This window comes from Vespa crabro, chromosome 23 (genome assembly GCF_910589235.1).
Source record: "Vespa crabro chromosome 23, iyVesCrab1.2, whole genome shotgun sequence".
Lineage (NCBI taxonomy): Eukaryota > Metazoa > Arthropoda > Insecta > Hymenoptera > Vespidae > Vespa > Vespa crabro.
The window spans coordinates 3,355,926-3,372,122 of NC_060977.1; the positions used below are offsets into that span (position 1 = coordinate 3,355,926).

The following is a 16,197-nucleotide window of genomic DNA, read 5'->3' on the forward strand; positions in this document are numbered from 1 at the left end:
AGAAGTGCGCCTGGCGGAGATGTCGAGCATGGGCATAGGAAATAAACCTTGTTTGGACATTAGGCCTAGCGCTAATCAAATAAACGATCGTTCGATCAGCGTAGCTCAACTATCAAAAAGTAAGGAACGTTTTTTCGATTAACAATCAAAAAAAGTGTCAATTTGTCTCTCTTTTTTTTTCTCCCCCCCCCCCCCCCCCAATCGAAACACTTAAAAATAACTTCCTGTGAAAGTAATGTTTCCTTTGTAATAATAAAAAAATATTTCTTTCTTTCTTTCCTACTCTTATCTTTTCATTTCTTTTCTTTGATTTATTTTTCTTTTTACCTTTTTCGTTTGTTGGATCAGCACCCAGATTTAGAAACTCGATAGCGGTCTCGATGTCAGAGGATTCTGGACGTTGCAGTAGAAGACCACATAGTGTCATTTCAGTAAGTTCATCCTCGAGTAGCGGTGGTAGCAGTGGACCACCAACCACCCATAATCTCGGTTTGGATACCAGTCCTCGACCTCATCATCGAAGCACTACTTTGAATAGTCAGTGCAGCGTCGGTAAGTGTATATATATTAGTCCTTTCTCTATGATGATTATCATCGTCGAGATAATACCGTGTAATATTATATATAAATATATATATATATATATATTTTTGTTTACGAGAGATTTGTATTCTTGATAAATATCTTTTACAGAAAGCGGAATAATAGCTGATATATCGATCGTCTCGGACGACGGAGGTGATGGTACCGAAAGGAGCCATTGGAATTCGACGTTGGAAAGCCCAATGTCGCATTTACCAACAACGTCGACGCCATTACAATCGCCGAGCAGTGCAACGATGGCAACAGTTACCACAGCTTCATCATCGGATACCAATCTTACGCCTTACGATCAAGACATGTCCATCAATCTTTGAACTATAAATCGTTCGACGACGTCCAAACGAGTTGAAACTCTCGAAAGGACAGAAAATAGATAACGCGTGGTGTTGATTCACTCGCATTAACTACTACATAAATACGTCTATGTCTCTACCTATCTATCTATCTATCTATCTCTCACACTCTCTTTCTCTCTCACTCTTTCACTCTTTCTCTTTCTCTCTCCCTCTCTCTCCCTCTCTCTCTCTCTCTCTCTCTCTCTCTCTCTCTCTCTCTCTCTCTCTCTCTCTTACGTTCGATGTAGCGTGATGCATGGTGGTCTATAAGTGGCATATTAGATACATAGGTGCAAAGAGAGAGAGAAATAATAATATTCTACGGGCGTAACGTAGCGTTTAAACTATATAATAATTTTTTTCTTCTGCGAAGGTAATTATACCGTTAAAATGAAACAAATAGGGAAGGGAAAGGAATAGGAAAGAAAAAAAAAAAAAGAAAAAGAAAGAAAAACGAGAAAGAAAGAAAGAAAGAAAGAAAGAAAGAAAGAAAGAAAGAAAAAGAATTCTGAAAGGAAGAAGGACGAGTAAAAAATTGTGCGTTTGGAAGACGACAGTGTTCAATCGACTAATCGTTCTTGAATTACGCTTTTTAAAGACGATTTCCTCTGCGACCTTCGACCGTTGTAATCACGCTGATCGAAAAGAAAAAGAAAAAGAAATCAAAAAAAATCAAGGAACGACCCGTTCCCCTCGTCGTTTGCTGTCCAAGAGAGTCGTGCGACGCTAATGTGGAAATAAATAAATGAATACATAAATAAATAAACAAACAAATAAATAAATAAATAAATAAATAAGTAAATAAATACTACCGAGTGAGTCTATCTTTTGATACGCTTTAATTCCGCGGGCACAGCGCGATATTAATTATGTTTGTCGACGCCGACCTTAAAATCGTGTTAGCAGGATCACTGATTTTTTTCAGAAACAAACACGATGCGTATTTTCTTATTAAAGAAAAAAAAAAAAAAACAAATAATAAAATAAAATAAAATAAATAAATAAATAAATAAAAAATACAAAAAAAAAAAAGAAGAAAACAATGAAGAAGAAGAAAAACAATCTTTCCGATTTCGTAATAACGTATGTCGAAACGTATGTTCGAAAACATAAAATATATTTTACGTGCGTTTAGATAAGTACGCTCTTCTCCTTACCGACGTAAATATACGCTACAATATTACATTAAATTCGGTGACATTATTGCACCAATAATCGGTCTATGTTTATTAATTTAATGTTATTTTTTTCTGTTTCTTATCTTTTTTCTTTTCTAGTTCTTTTTACTTTTCCTTTTTTTTTTCTTTTTTACTTCTTCATATTGGCACTCCAGATAATCAACGATCGAAGGATTCTTCAAAATTTTCAATAATACTTTTCACGTACTTTTCAAATACTCCTTTCTCTCTCTCTCTTTTTCTCCTTTCTCTCTCTCTCTCTCTCTCTCTCTCTCTCTCTCTTTCTCTCTCTCTCTTTCTCTCTTTTATACTTTTAATTTATATATTGTAAGTAATATTCCAACTCCACATTGTGTTCGCTCTGTATATCTTTGGAAAGTAAATTTTACTATTACGATCCCAAGATAAGATCCAAAGGAGAGGGACCTTATTGTCTTCGGAATGATCATGTTAGTTGCAATAGGGTTGTTTCTTTTTGTTCTTTCTCTTTTTTTCTTTTTCCTTTTTTTCCTTTCTTTTTTGTCACTTTCGAAGAAATTTAGTTTCCATTAACGATTACAAGTTCCTTCGGGAATGTCAAATTAATGCGCACACATAAATATATAACATTTTGTAATATAATGTAATATTAAAGATTTATACTCTTTCTCTCTCTCTCTCTCTCTATCTCTATCTCTATCTCTATCTATCTATCTATCTATCTATCTATCTATCTCTCTCTCTCTATGTAGCCACACAAGTAATATAATCGATAGTGCGTATATTACTTTCAGATTATATTTCAAATATACATAATATTATATTCTTTTTATGTCAGTCATTTATAAAACCTCTTATCACACCCGTAATTTTAATAGATTTTATTGTGGCCTGTGTTAAAACAAAAAGTAAGGAAAAAAGAATTTCTTTTTTATTCTCTCTCTCTCTCTCTCTCTCTCTCTCTCTCTCTCTCTGTCTTTTTCTCTCTTTTTTATCTCTCTCTCTCTCTCTCTCTCTTTCTCTTTCTCTCTCTTCTTCAATAATTTTAGCGCGCTTTTTTTTTATTAAAAAAAAAAAAAAAAAAAGATCTACCGTTTTTGATAACACACATTGTGGATAAATGTTTTGGAAAAGCTTATGATAAATTTCAATGGTAAGCTTAGCTTAAGACAGTCCACAAATATTTTGCGCTGCCTGTTGTTGTTATTGTTGTCTTTTTTTTTCGGTTTCTCACAAATTAATATTGCAGTTTCGATTATGATTTCTTATACATACATACATACATACATATACATTATATATACATATATATATATATATATATATGTATATGTATATATATATTCCAACTTTTCATAAACTAATAATAATACATTCCTTTAATCGTATAAGCGAATGAATGGTACTATTTTCTCAAACATTATATATTATGCAATATTTGTAATGAAAAAGTCTGAAATATCTGGCCTGTAAGGAGAGAGATCATAATCACCTGCATCAAACATTTAAGCCATTGAATGAGAGTGGTGTGAATTAATAATCCGAATTGAAAATGGCAAAGCTCCCATGTACGTAGATTGTAATCCTTTTTTTTTCTCTTAGTTTTTTTTTTTTTTTTGTTTTTCTCCTCTTCGTTTCTTTTTCACAACAACGTCTAATCTATTCTTTTTTTATTTTTTTTTCTCTCTCATGATAAAGTACGATATTTAATTTATTTATTAAGTCAATACGTAATTATTAAATTGTTCTTTTTTTTTTCTTCTTCTTAAAAACAAAAAAATCATATAAAACGATTTCAAGAATTTGTGTATTAATCCGAAATGTATATTGAATAATAATGTTATACACCACTCTTATTTGATCTGACTTATTTAAGGCTGGTGTCTTATATATGTCAATGCATTTGTAGTTGAATACATAGAGAACACATTGGTACTACATGTAGCAAAATCAGAATTTTCCTTTTAATATAATTCTGTGTTGTTATTATATTGCTTCTCCAAGTAAGTCAACTCGTGAGTTAGCCATTCTTATTGCCAAGGTCTACCAAGGTATCGTAATTATACCTTATGGAAAATGACCAAATTAATTGTTTATTTTATATGTTGGAAAGAAGAAAAGAGTTTAAAGTTAAAAGAAAAAAAAGAAATAAAAAAAAATACAAAAAAAAAGAACTTAGAATATAGATCGTAGGAAATTAAAAAAGAAAAAAAAAAAGGATAAAAAAAAAGAAAAAAAAATTAATTCTTGACACACAGTCTGATGCACCCAATGGAAGGGATTTATAATCCAAATAATTACATTGATATGTTTATTTTCTTTGACATTTTTTTTTTTTCCTAATCTTCAGCCAGAACATAAGAAGAAAAATTTATATATATATATATATATATATATATATATATATATATATATATAAATCTTTTTCTATAATTTAGATTTTATAAAAAGAAGACCAGAAAAAAAAATATATATATATATGTGTATGTATATATAAAACATACGCCATACATCGGTGCACCTGGCTGAGCGTCCTAATCTTTGAAAGTAAAACCGAAACGAACGAAAGTACGTAAATCTTTTCTATTTTCCACGAGACTATTCGTTTGGTATTGCTTTTAAAACGAAGGATGCTTAATTAACGATAATATAAATATGATAGAGAGTAAAAATCTCGTAAAAAAAAAAAGAAAAAAAAAAAAGTCGATACACGTCGATAGTCATTTTAATATTTACATGCTCTTAGATATTTATTAATATTTTTTTAAGTAGAAACTTTTAGTCCTTAGATTTAAGTAATTTGCATTACCATTAATAAAATGTATATATATTATATTATATAACACGATTGTGTGTTTCAGTATTGTAATGTGTCTAACACCGATGTATTTTATTATTTGCTAAATATACTGTATTGGGTGCCTTTTGTAGTGAACCCCAAAACGCTAATTAATTATAAAAAATTCCGTTTTTTCTTTTTATATATATATATATTTATATATATATATACATACAAAAACAAAGGCGATTTAAGAGATTATTCTCTCACGATACAATGAATTAATATTACGATGTAAATGAATTCATACACGGTGTAATATGTAACAAATCTAATTTTATATCTTTCTCTTAAAAATTTTTTTTAACTTCAAATCAATCTATTTTACGTAATATTATATATGAAAACAACAAAAGTGTAATATTTTGAATTTTTTAATTGATTGAAATAGATTGATATATTTAATTTTTCTTTTTTTTTCTGTTTCTTTCTCGTCGACGTACTAATTCAATTAATTAAAAAAATAATTTTCCATGGAAAATTTACAATCTTACAAATTAAATTTATAACTTTTTTAAAAGTTAATTATTTAATTTTAAACCTTGTATTGTTTTACACAGTCATTAAGACTTAGTAGGAAAGGTATAAAGACCGACGTTAATTTTTGAAAAACAACTAGCGAGCTTTGTCAATCATCAGACTTTAAGTTAATAGAAGCTTCTAGAAAAAAGCTTACAAACGTTTTTAACTTTAATTTTGCAGGTACATATAACTCACATAAGTACGTGGTAAGTATTTTATAAATTATTTCATATATGTAATAATTGTTTTCACAAAATAACCTTTTTTTGTTTATACCATTGAAGTAAAGGAATGATTCTTTCAATATAAACAATATTATTGTAATCAAACGTATTCGCATTTGTAATGTATTATTTATAATATTTTATAAAACATTTTATTAATTAACAAAATTTGCAATATATATAAATACGAATTATGTATTCAAATTTTTTATCCACATACATATGTATGTATTTGTAGTTGTAAAAATGTACTTTTTGTTATATATAATTTTTAGATCTAAAAAAGAATATTTGTAGCGAGATGAAATATTTGAAGAAAGCAGTAGAATTACAAACTTCTTAGAGTATTTAATACTAGAATTTAAAGTATCTAATAATAGAATTTAGAAGCTTAATATATTGCCATGTTAAAGCATTGAGTATTATCGGTCCAAAACTAACCTAAATATATATATTTTTTTATATTTTAAAAATTTTATATTAAAAAATTAGGTGTTTCCACCCCTAACATAATATTTACATTAATATAATTTATTTTGATAGAAAACCAATAAGAAAAAATGTAAATCATTGATTAGTAAATTAATTGAAAGATAACCTATTTCATTATGAATACATTCAAATATTTTAGTAAGTGACTAAATAATGTTGCACACTTTAGTATCTTTCAGATTATTATCAAGTTCGGCTTTATGTCACAAATCTTTTTTGGTTTTATTCAAACTTTCAGGAAGAGATGAAGATTTTTTAATGTTTTGTTGTTCTTCAAATGGATTACTGGATTTTCTATATATATTCTCTTCTGTGATTTGTTTTTTCTTTAAGATGGAACCGCCAGTAAATCCTACAATTAATGTATTTAGTAAAATTCAAGAAAGAATTGCAATATCCATTTTTCATAGTTCTATTAGAAACTTTTCTAACATTGAAAATAATGTTATAACAGACTTTATTAATAATTAATTACCTAAAATTCCACAACCAAGAGCTGTTAATCCACCAATTTTTAAACCTGCGAATAAGCCTATAGGTCCACCCACACAAGTTCCAATTAATGCTCCAGCCAAAGGATAAGTTACTGCTTTGTATTTCGATGCTTTTACAAGGAACTTCGTACCTTCATTCACATTGATTTGTGTTTCTTCAATATTATTCTCTATGTTATTCGCAGATTCTTTTTGATCCTTGTATCAACATAATTGTAATAGATTTAAATCATTCATTATTAGATATAACTATAAACAAGTGACCTGAACACTTACATGTACTATTTTGTTAAAATCAGTAAAAAGTTGATGTAATTGACATATATCATCTTGTAGATCTGTCCAGGTATGCAAACATGCTTGCTGTTGTTCCAAATCTTCATGTTCTTTGTGCATTTGGACATTACGATCTCTAAATGCATACTGTGCATCCTCATCTTCCTCTTTGGGTGAAGAAGGCCCCGATAAAGGTAAGTCCAATTGTAAAACTGAAAATATTGAATTCATGCGCAAACATTGAACTCATGCGTAAACATTGAATTCATGCATATATATATATATATATATATATATATATATATGAATTTAAAATAAATAATAATAAAGTTGTTAATCTTGATAGATATTTTATACCGGTATTAAAAACTTTACCTAAGTATTCTTCAATTGCATTCATTATACTAGTTCTAGCAGTCGCTGTAAGTTTATCAAATTCATTAATATCATTGTCTAGAACCTGACCCCTTAGAGTATCCATCTGATAAAGCAATTCTTTCAATTGTTTTATAATTCTGGAAACATTTATATGTTCTTTCCGTACTTTTTCCCAATCGTGTTGAAGTTCATACTACGAATAGAATAATTTCTTCTATATGAAAAATTTATAAATAATATTTATATAACGTACTTGATTATTATTAAATCACTTACTTTTTTAATATTACTCTTGTGACGTTTCAGTAAATCAACATGATGTGGTATAGCAACATTAAAATTACTGATTTGAATTTCCAATCGTCTAATCGGCTGTTTTATGACAAGATTCTCCATTGATAATGACATTTTGGATTTGTTGATTTTATGATTTAGAAATTATCAATCATATACTTATTTATATAATAAACAATGTTACAATAATATATCCATTGATCATTGTCACTGAATTATACATTAAACTGTTATTTACTGACTTTTATTGAGGATAAATTATCTTATATACGCGGTGATGGTTCATAACATGTTAAATTTAGTTACTATTTTTATTATATTATTTTTATATAAAAATAATCACCGATCAGCTGTTTAATACCAGACGATAATGCGTATTTTCACAAAGCAAGCAGACTGTCATTCAGTACGCAAGGAATACAGTAATGCCCTCTATGTAAGATTCTTAAGTTAAATTGATCTATGGTTGTGCCGACATATTTCAAGATCGCGCCAGATGTATTAAAAAGAACGAAAGATATTTTAATGAAATAAATTTTCACGTGATTATATAATTATATATCATACAAAAAAAATATATAGATATATGTATGTATATATAAATTCAGAGTTATCATGAAAAAAAATATTTTTCAACTTGCAAAAAATATTCCTGATTAGGATTATTTAAAAGTATTTGATACACTCTCTCTCTTAACTTACGTTTAAAGCCATTTAAGATCAGGACAGATATATAGAATGATTTTTTTTTTTATATTAATTTCATTATATAAATATTACATATTCGTTTTATTATATAATTAAAGAAATATTATTTTAATGCGATACATATGGAAAAAAAAAAAAATTATCTCACATTAGTATCATCCAAAATTGAAATGAGCATACATAAAACGATTATTCAGTATTTTATAAAGAAATGATAATTACAAGTTTTTAATACGATACAGATAAAAAGTGTTATGGATTAAGATCGTCTAAAAATTATTTAATATTTTCAGAAATAATGTTTCAATCGATTTAAGATTACCATGTATATATATATATATATTGGATTATTTTATATTTATTATATTATACGATGTACACGTATATTGATATGTATGCCGTATATATCGATCTTTGATAAAGAAACGATAATTGCACGCTTTTAGGTATCTATTATCTTGCGGTTAAAAACACAATACGTTCCAAATGTATTTCAGGATAGTCAGTTAAATCTATAATTTCGTATAAAATCGGTAGAGGTTTCCATAATGAAAAACCGATTGCAAGCGAATAGGCCCTGGTCTGTCGATGACGTGTAATCGAGTCTTCACCCTCTCTCTCTCTCTCTCTCTCTCTTTTTTCCTTTCTCTCTCTCTTTCTCCTTTACTTCTCACTCATTTCTGTCTCCCTCTTGAAGCTCTTTATTTCTATACTTCTTCCATTTCTCTCGAATTCTCTGGTTTCCATTAGTCTTCATATGTCACAAACACGTTTGCGCGCACAAACACACGGTTCGTTCACGTTTAGTTACGCCTTCTCACATGATCTTTTATTTTCAACGTTATTCATAATATTGCGGATAACCTCGTTCCTTTATTTTACCCCTTTGACCTTTCGTTATCAATCCGATGGATGATCACCTTGAAAAACGTTTAATGTTTCTTCCTGCTTCTTTTTCATGTCTCCCTTTCTCTTTCTATTTTTATTCGCACTTAATTCCAACAGTTAATTATTATTCTTTCATATAACTATTTCTCTCTCACTCTCTCTCTCTCTGTTTCTTTCTCTTTCTCTGTTTATATCACGTATGTGTGTGTGTTTGTGTATATAATCAATAGTTAATAATACATACACAGATAAGATCTTTAAACGTTATATGTATATAATTTATTTCCTGTAGGCAAACTAGTATTAATTAATACACTCGACATAATAATTTACCCGACAGTTGGGGAAACTCAAATTTCAAATTCCTACATCTACGTTTAGATATAAATTTCAAAGTTGTATTATCTTGTAATAAAGCAATCCGTAATTTTGGGCTTATATGTATTTCGTTGAAATCGAGGCAACAAATGTTTCTATTTCTATTTACATGCCATGCCATTTGGTTTACATTGTTTCAACTTCATCGAAAGTAACATTATTTTAGATCATTGAGATTAATATGTTAGAAACACCGATATACATATGTACGTATATATGTAGATATGTTGTAAATTGATAGCTTAAACATAAGTATTATTTGTATCAAGAAAATTTGGTCGGGAAACAAAGAGGGTTGAAGAGGAAGAAGTAGGTGGGAGGGATGTGTTCGAGGACTGAGGGGTGGAGGGTGGGGGGAGATTGCATTGTATTTAGACAGAATATTCATTCTCCAGGATATTCTTCCTTTTTCATTTGGGATTCGATTATTCCTATTCGTTGGATATATTTCACAGTGATGGATATTTTTCGTTCGTCATCGATATATATATATATATATGTATCCAGAATAGAGTACGATTTTCAAGGAGAAAACGATTTCGTCGTACGACGTACGTACGTACGTACGTACGTACACGTAGATATTTACTATCATATGTATATGTAAAAGAAAACTGATAGATGCCTATAGAATATCGTGCTTATGTATATCGGCGTATGACAATATTTTATACAGAGTTATTGATACGTCGCGCTCGAGAGAAGCGATATTGTTATGCACATTTTAAACCCTCGTAATGCCACGCATTCGACAGAGATTCTTTGCTTATAGATACACACACACACACACACACACATAGACAGACAGACACACAGACATAAGTATATGTGTTTTTATTTGTATATATGTATGTATATATGTCTGATAGTTTCGATCCTCTTCAACGTATGCATTCTAGAAATACGTATGTACATACGTCGTATTCGAATAAAATTCCAACATTTTTATCTTTCATAGAAAAGAAGAAATATCCTTCGTATTTGATAAAAGAATTAAGGCATGATCATATACGAAATGATATATGAAATCGTTCCTATCAATTTTCTTACTATAATTTGTTTGTATTAAAGAATTGATATGATATAATAATAATAATTCAATAAATTCAAATAAAATTCAATCGTTTCTATTTTCTATGTAATATTAAGAAAAAGAAATTTTCTTTCGTTAATTAAGAGAGGAAATAAATATAATAATAATGTTGTTACAGTATGTATGAATATATTTAGAATGAATCTAAAAAAAAAAGAAAATTATTTGGAATACGAATAAAATCCTGACGTTTTTATTTTCTTTAAAAAGAAAAAGAAAAAAGAAAAAAAAAATAAAAAACAAAAAGGAAGAAAAAAGAAAAAAAAAGAATTACTAAATATTCTTCGTGTAAGACGATTAAAATTTAAGTCACGATCATTCGTATCAAATCCATTTAATAATTTAAAAGTATTATCTGAAAATATATTTCAAATAAATATGTAATGATTATAATAATATAAAAATTATTAAATTAATCAAATTCAATTACATCTTATTTCGAACAATTGTCATATATATATATATATATATATGTATATATATATATATCTCATACATAATATATTGTACCGAGTGTTCATCATAGTCAGTCAGTTTTTCATTTAAAATAGGAAATTGATACTTTCGCCTATTTAAATCGAACATCTTAAAGATATTGAAAAATACGACCGTCTGTCGAGTACGTCAGTAGAATTTATTTTAATTTCCGTTAGAAATATTAATATGTAAGTTTAATCTACGTTATAATTTCTGATAAAAGCTATAAAAACTTTTTTTCTTTTCTTTAGTCTTTTATATATCAAAAACTTATTTCTTATTTCTTAAATATGATATTATCTTTTATCATAGATAACTCATTTCATTTTATTCTATAACATTTTGTATTGTGTAAATAAATACACACACATACACACATATATATATATATATTACAAGATACTTATAGCAATCATGGTTCTGTAGAAATTCTTTATCTCTATCTTTTTCTCTCTCTCTCTCTCTCTCTTTCTTTTTCAACACGACAATTCTTTTTATCTACAGTCTTGATTAATGTATCTCACAGATACACCTTACCAAAGAAGTATATAGTTATATATGTATATATGTATGTATGTATTTTACAACGGATGCTCTTTTTTTACCCTCTCTCTCTCTTTCTCTCTCTCTTCCTCTCTTTTTCTCGCTCACTCTCTCTTTATTCCGTTCTCTCTTTCTCAGAGCTTATCACGTCTTTAAACACTTTCCTTCCTATTCTATCGTAGAAAGAAACAAATGGATTGTTAAATCGTACGACGGAAACGATTAGCAGATAGGTAGGTTGAATAATCGTACCGATCGTACGACACTGATATGTCGTTTCTTTATATCTCCTTCAATTCTTTCTATCTTTCGTATTATAATTTTTATCATTCTTTTTTTTTTTCGAAATCTCCCTCTTCGTTCGAAATGTTTTAAGTAAATGTTTGAAGAAATATCTTAAAATATTTTATATTAAAAAAAGAAAACTAACTTTACTTTTACTTTTTCTTTTATTGTCGTAAATTATTCTTCTCGTTGTTAACAAATAAATATAATTAAGATAAAATTTAAGATATAATTTTTCGTGATAAACGAATAGATATATTTATCTATGTATAAGGTATTCACGTGGATAATCGAACTAAATAGTAACTCGTGTTAGCTTCGAATCGAATGGCCGTATGATCGGTGACTGTATCAATTAATTCTACTGGTGTCGCGGTAATCACGGTATCATCCGAGTGTTACATCGACGATAACTGGTATATGCTACTGCCCGTCAACCAGTGTATACCCCGAAAATTCCACGTTTAAACACTGGGGATCTACCTATTGCAATAATTTATCGGACGATTCACCGTATCCATAATCAATAATTGCATATGATACGAATCGTTACGGTTTTGATCATATAAAATCATTATATTTATATACATATATTAACTAATGTTAAAGTATTTACATATCGTATCTAAACCTATTAAAGAACGATATTAATTAATTAATATCGTAGGAGGGCACCGGAGTTTATCAAAAATTAATATTATATTTTCGAATGAATTCAAATTATTTTTGATCGTACCATTTCTTGTAATTGACAATAATTAGTAATTATATTCTAAATTTATATATCATTTCTATTTTCATCTCTTTCTCATGTTTGTATTTTACGTTCGAACGATCCGAAAATAATTTGATTTCTCTATCAAACTCTCTCTCTCTCTCTCTCTCTCTCTCTCTCTCTCTCTCTCTCTCTCTCTTGTCTTCAGAGAAGATAGTATCGAGTAAATAGCAGAGTAAATAGTGGAGTTCAGAATTTAGAGAAGTGGTGCGGGTAGTCATGGTTATGATGGTGGTAATAGTAGCAGGTAGAAGCTCAGATATCTCGAAGGTTCGATTATATGATGTCTCTATCGAAACGTACCAATAATGAAATATGCGAAGTCTCAGGAGTACTATAATATTAAGCACGTATCTATTAAAGGTAGAACGAATATACACATATACATATGTATGTATATATATATATATATATAACGTAACGATACATTTTTGCTACTTTTATAAAAATCGATAATTAATTTCAACGAAAATATCGAGCATATTGATAATGAATGGACTGTATAAAATATACCGTACCGGTTATTTAATATTATAATAGAAAATATCGATGATTATAATAACAATAATACGTACGAGCATGTACCTGTTGTATCGTGATAAATTTTTTGTCCTTTTTCTTTTTTCTTTTTTGTTCTTTTTTTTTTTTTTTTTTTTTTGATATAGAAATTAATACTAAATTTTGATTAATGTACATGAATAAAAATAACATAAAAGTTATCGTTATCAGGTATCGTAGATGTTAAAATGAACGTTGGATATGAATCTTATAACTATAGTTAAAGTGTCGTGAAACGTAAATGCCGTTCCCAAAGCTGATACTAATGGTATAGCGATATCAATGAAGGTACCTTACCAACCTAGTCGGTACGTGCTTAACGATAAGTATTAATTATGTCTATGACATAAAGCCTCGAATGTGCGTGCGTGTTCGTACAACCGATGCATTACATTTCGCATGGGTTCCTATTAACAGGGAAGTTTCGTGTATTCGATGTTTGTTGACATTCCAAATTTCCCGTAGGATTATTGAACTTGTGGGACATCCCGGATCATACTAGACATTATTAATATGAACTTTGATACCATGCCACGGAATATTCTCCCCCTCTAGGATTATTTTTCCTTTTGTTTCTTTTGTTTCTTCTTTTTCTTTTCATCTTTTCTTTCTTTTTTTTTCTTTTTTCTTCTTTCAAATTCATATTTCTAATAAAATATAAGTGAAATTTTCATTAAAACGAGAGAATTAATATTTTTTTTTTTTATAACTTTTATCCGGCTTACTGCGTACACACGAGTATACATATTTTCTAAATACAATTAATATATATATATATATATATATGTAATTTTTTTTAACGTTAACAAACAATGTTATCGAACAATTGATTTTACATTGTATATTAGAATTTAAATATGATAAGCGTTTCACCGTAAAATTAATGTAATTATTTTTTATTTATAATCATTTAATCGTTCATTAGACACCGATATATAAAAGAGAATAAAGCATTGGATGATAAGTTATCGTTTGTAAATCATATAATATTTTCATAATAACAATAACAATAATAATAATAATAATGATAACGATAATAATAATAATATATTTGATTTAATTATTTGATACATGCAATTCAATAGAATATTATTGCGACTGTATTAACTTCTAACTATTTTGAATTATTCTTAACATCATTGATTGCTTTAATGACACTGATAACTCTAATAACATTAATTTGGAATAAAGTTTATAAATGTCTATAAATTAACACACGTGATGTTACTATTAATGAAAAGGGAGAAATATTTTAATGCTTATCTCAACTCGATAAATTTTAGAAATGTATATATTGGTTTACTCCTAGATATAAGTTCTATTTCTCATAACACACACACACACACACACACACATATACACACGCGCACGCATACATACACATGCAAACGCATGGTATATTTACTTAGAATCCTATGCTTATATTTCTCAAATCCTACATATATTAAGGCATATTTGCAAGTCAATTTCAAACAAACTTTTGTGAAAATATAACAAGCTAATAAAAGATATTATATAATTTATATATATATATATATATAAATGTATAAGATGGTTGTTTATTAATAAAAATATTTATAAATACATTACGTATGAGATACAAATATCGGAAAGAATAAAAAAAAAAAAAAGGAAAAAAGAAAAGAAAAAAGAAAATAGAAAAAAGAGAAGAATAAAGAAAAGAAAAGGGATGCATTATTTACAAGCGATATCAATTCGCATATAATTAAACCCTTACAACAATCTCGATCTGATCTTTAATCCAAAGGATAACGTTAAGAAATAAGTTTGTCGATCGATCTCGAAGAAATCTTTTATTCTCGTAAAAACCTTTGTAGGAGTGCGTATGCATGTAGTAGGACGATGTTGTTCTTCGATCGTGAAAAAGATAAAAGAACAAAAAAAAAAAAAGAGAAAGAAAAGGAACACGTCGAATAAAGGAAAAATTCTCAAAGGAGTCGTCTGATCGTGTAAGAAACTGAACGGATAGGTGGGCTGAGGGGTTAGGTGGTAAGAGGGAGGTGGTAAGGTGGTAGGAGAGAGTAGGGTTAAGACGGAAGACGAAAGATAGGGGAGGGAAATATATAGAGGAAAGCGTAAGTCGTAGGATATAGAGTGGGTGGTGGGGGGGCTAAGGTATTTCTTAGGGGAAAGAAAATGCAGGCGGTAAGGCCGGGAAGGGTGGTATCGTGGGTGGATGGTTGGGAGAGAGGGAGGGTAACGGCTCTGGTCGGTTTGTGAAATTATTTTCTCCGCGAGCAGAGAAACTTTTATCCAATATCCAAGGCAACATCTGGAAGCAAACGACCTGTGCGCGTAGAGCAGAGTGTCTCTATGGGAGGGGGGGGGGGGCTTTCGGAAAATGTTCAATCGAGGAGGAGTAGAAGGAGGAGGGAGGAGAACGAAAATAGGGATAGAGAGTATGAGAGAGTAAATGAGAGAGAGAGAGAGAGAGAGAGAGAGAGAAAGAAAAGTGACCAACCGGTAAACTGCATCCTCTTTCTCCCTCCTTCAGTTCTCACATCCCACCCCACTCTCTCTTCCCACCATTGGCTTTTAATTGAATCTTGGGATACGAAATGGCCTCATACCCCAAAGCACATCACACAACCACCCACCGAAAGTTTAGCTCGCGCTAAGGAAAGTGGATTCCTGAATTCCATTAACCCTCGATAATTAGCAGAAACGTTCGAGAAAATGGTGGCTTCGCGTAGTGGTCACAATAATCGTCGTCATAGTGATCGTTCCTTTTTCGTGGAAACCAACAGAATCCTATTGGTAGCACGCTTGGATTATCTTTGATAATAAGCGAGGAAATACTAATTCTGGTAAATCCTTGGATCCAATTGTTATTAATATTAACTAACAATACGAAATT

General features: G+C 29.2%; 2 protein-coding genes across 5 annotated transcripts in view; one reads left to right on the forward strand and one right to left on the reverse strand.

The window, feature by feature from the left end:
• LOC124432083 (puratrophin-1-like) overlaps nucleotides 1-2,923 on the forward strand; it is a 338,073-nt gene extending 335,150 nt beyond the window's left edge. For all 4 annotated transcript variants that reach the window (XM_046980634.1, XM_046980635.1, XM_046980636.1 and 1 more), the window contains 3 exons: nucleotides 3-119; nucleotides 349-552; nucleotides 694-2,923. In XM_046980634.1, coding sequence (XP_046836590.1) covers nucleotides 3-119; nucleotides 349-552; nucleotides 694-917 — 545 coding nt within the window. In that variant the 3' untranslated portion in view covers nucleotides 918-2,923. The remainder of the gene's footprint in view (nucleotides 1-2; nucleotides 120-348; nucleotides 553-693) is intronic.
• Nucleotides 2,924-6,254: 3,331 nt separating this feature from the next.
• LOC124431993 (syntaxin-17) lies at nucleotides 6,255-8,018 on the reverse strand. The gene is made up of 5 exons (XM_046980443.1): nucleotides 7,597-8,018; nucleotides 7,318-7,513; nucleotides 6,943-7,154; nucleotides 6,648-6,864; nucleotides 6,255-6,524 (listed from the first exon to the last, which is right to left on the reverse strand). Exons 1-5 carry the CDS (start codon nucleotides 7,726-7,728, stop codon nucleotides 6,376-6,378), a joined length of 906 nt encoding a protein of 301 aa, XP_046836399.1. The 5' UTR covers nucleotides 7,729-8,018; the 3' UTR covers nucleotides 6,255-6,375.
• Between the last annotated feature and the right edge of the window lie 8,179 nt (nucleotides 8,019-16,197).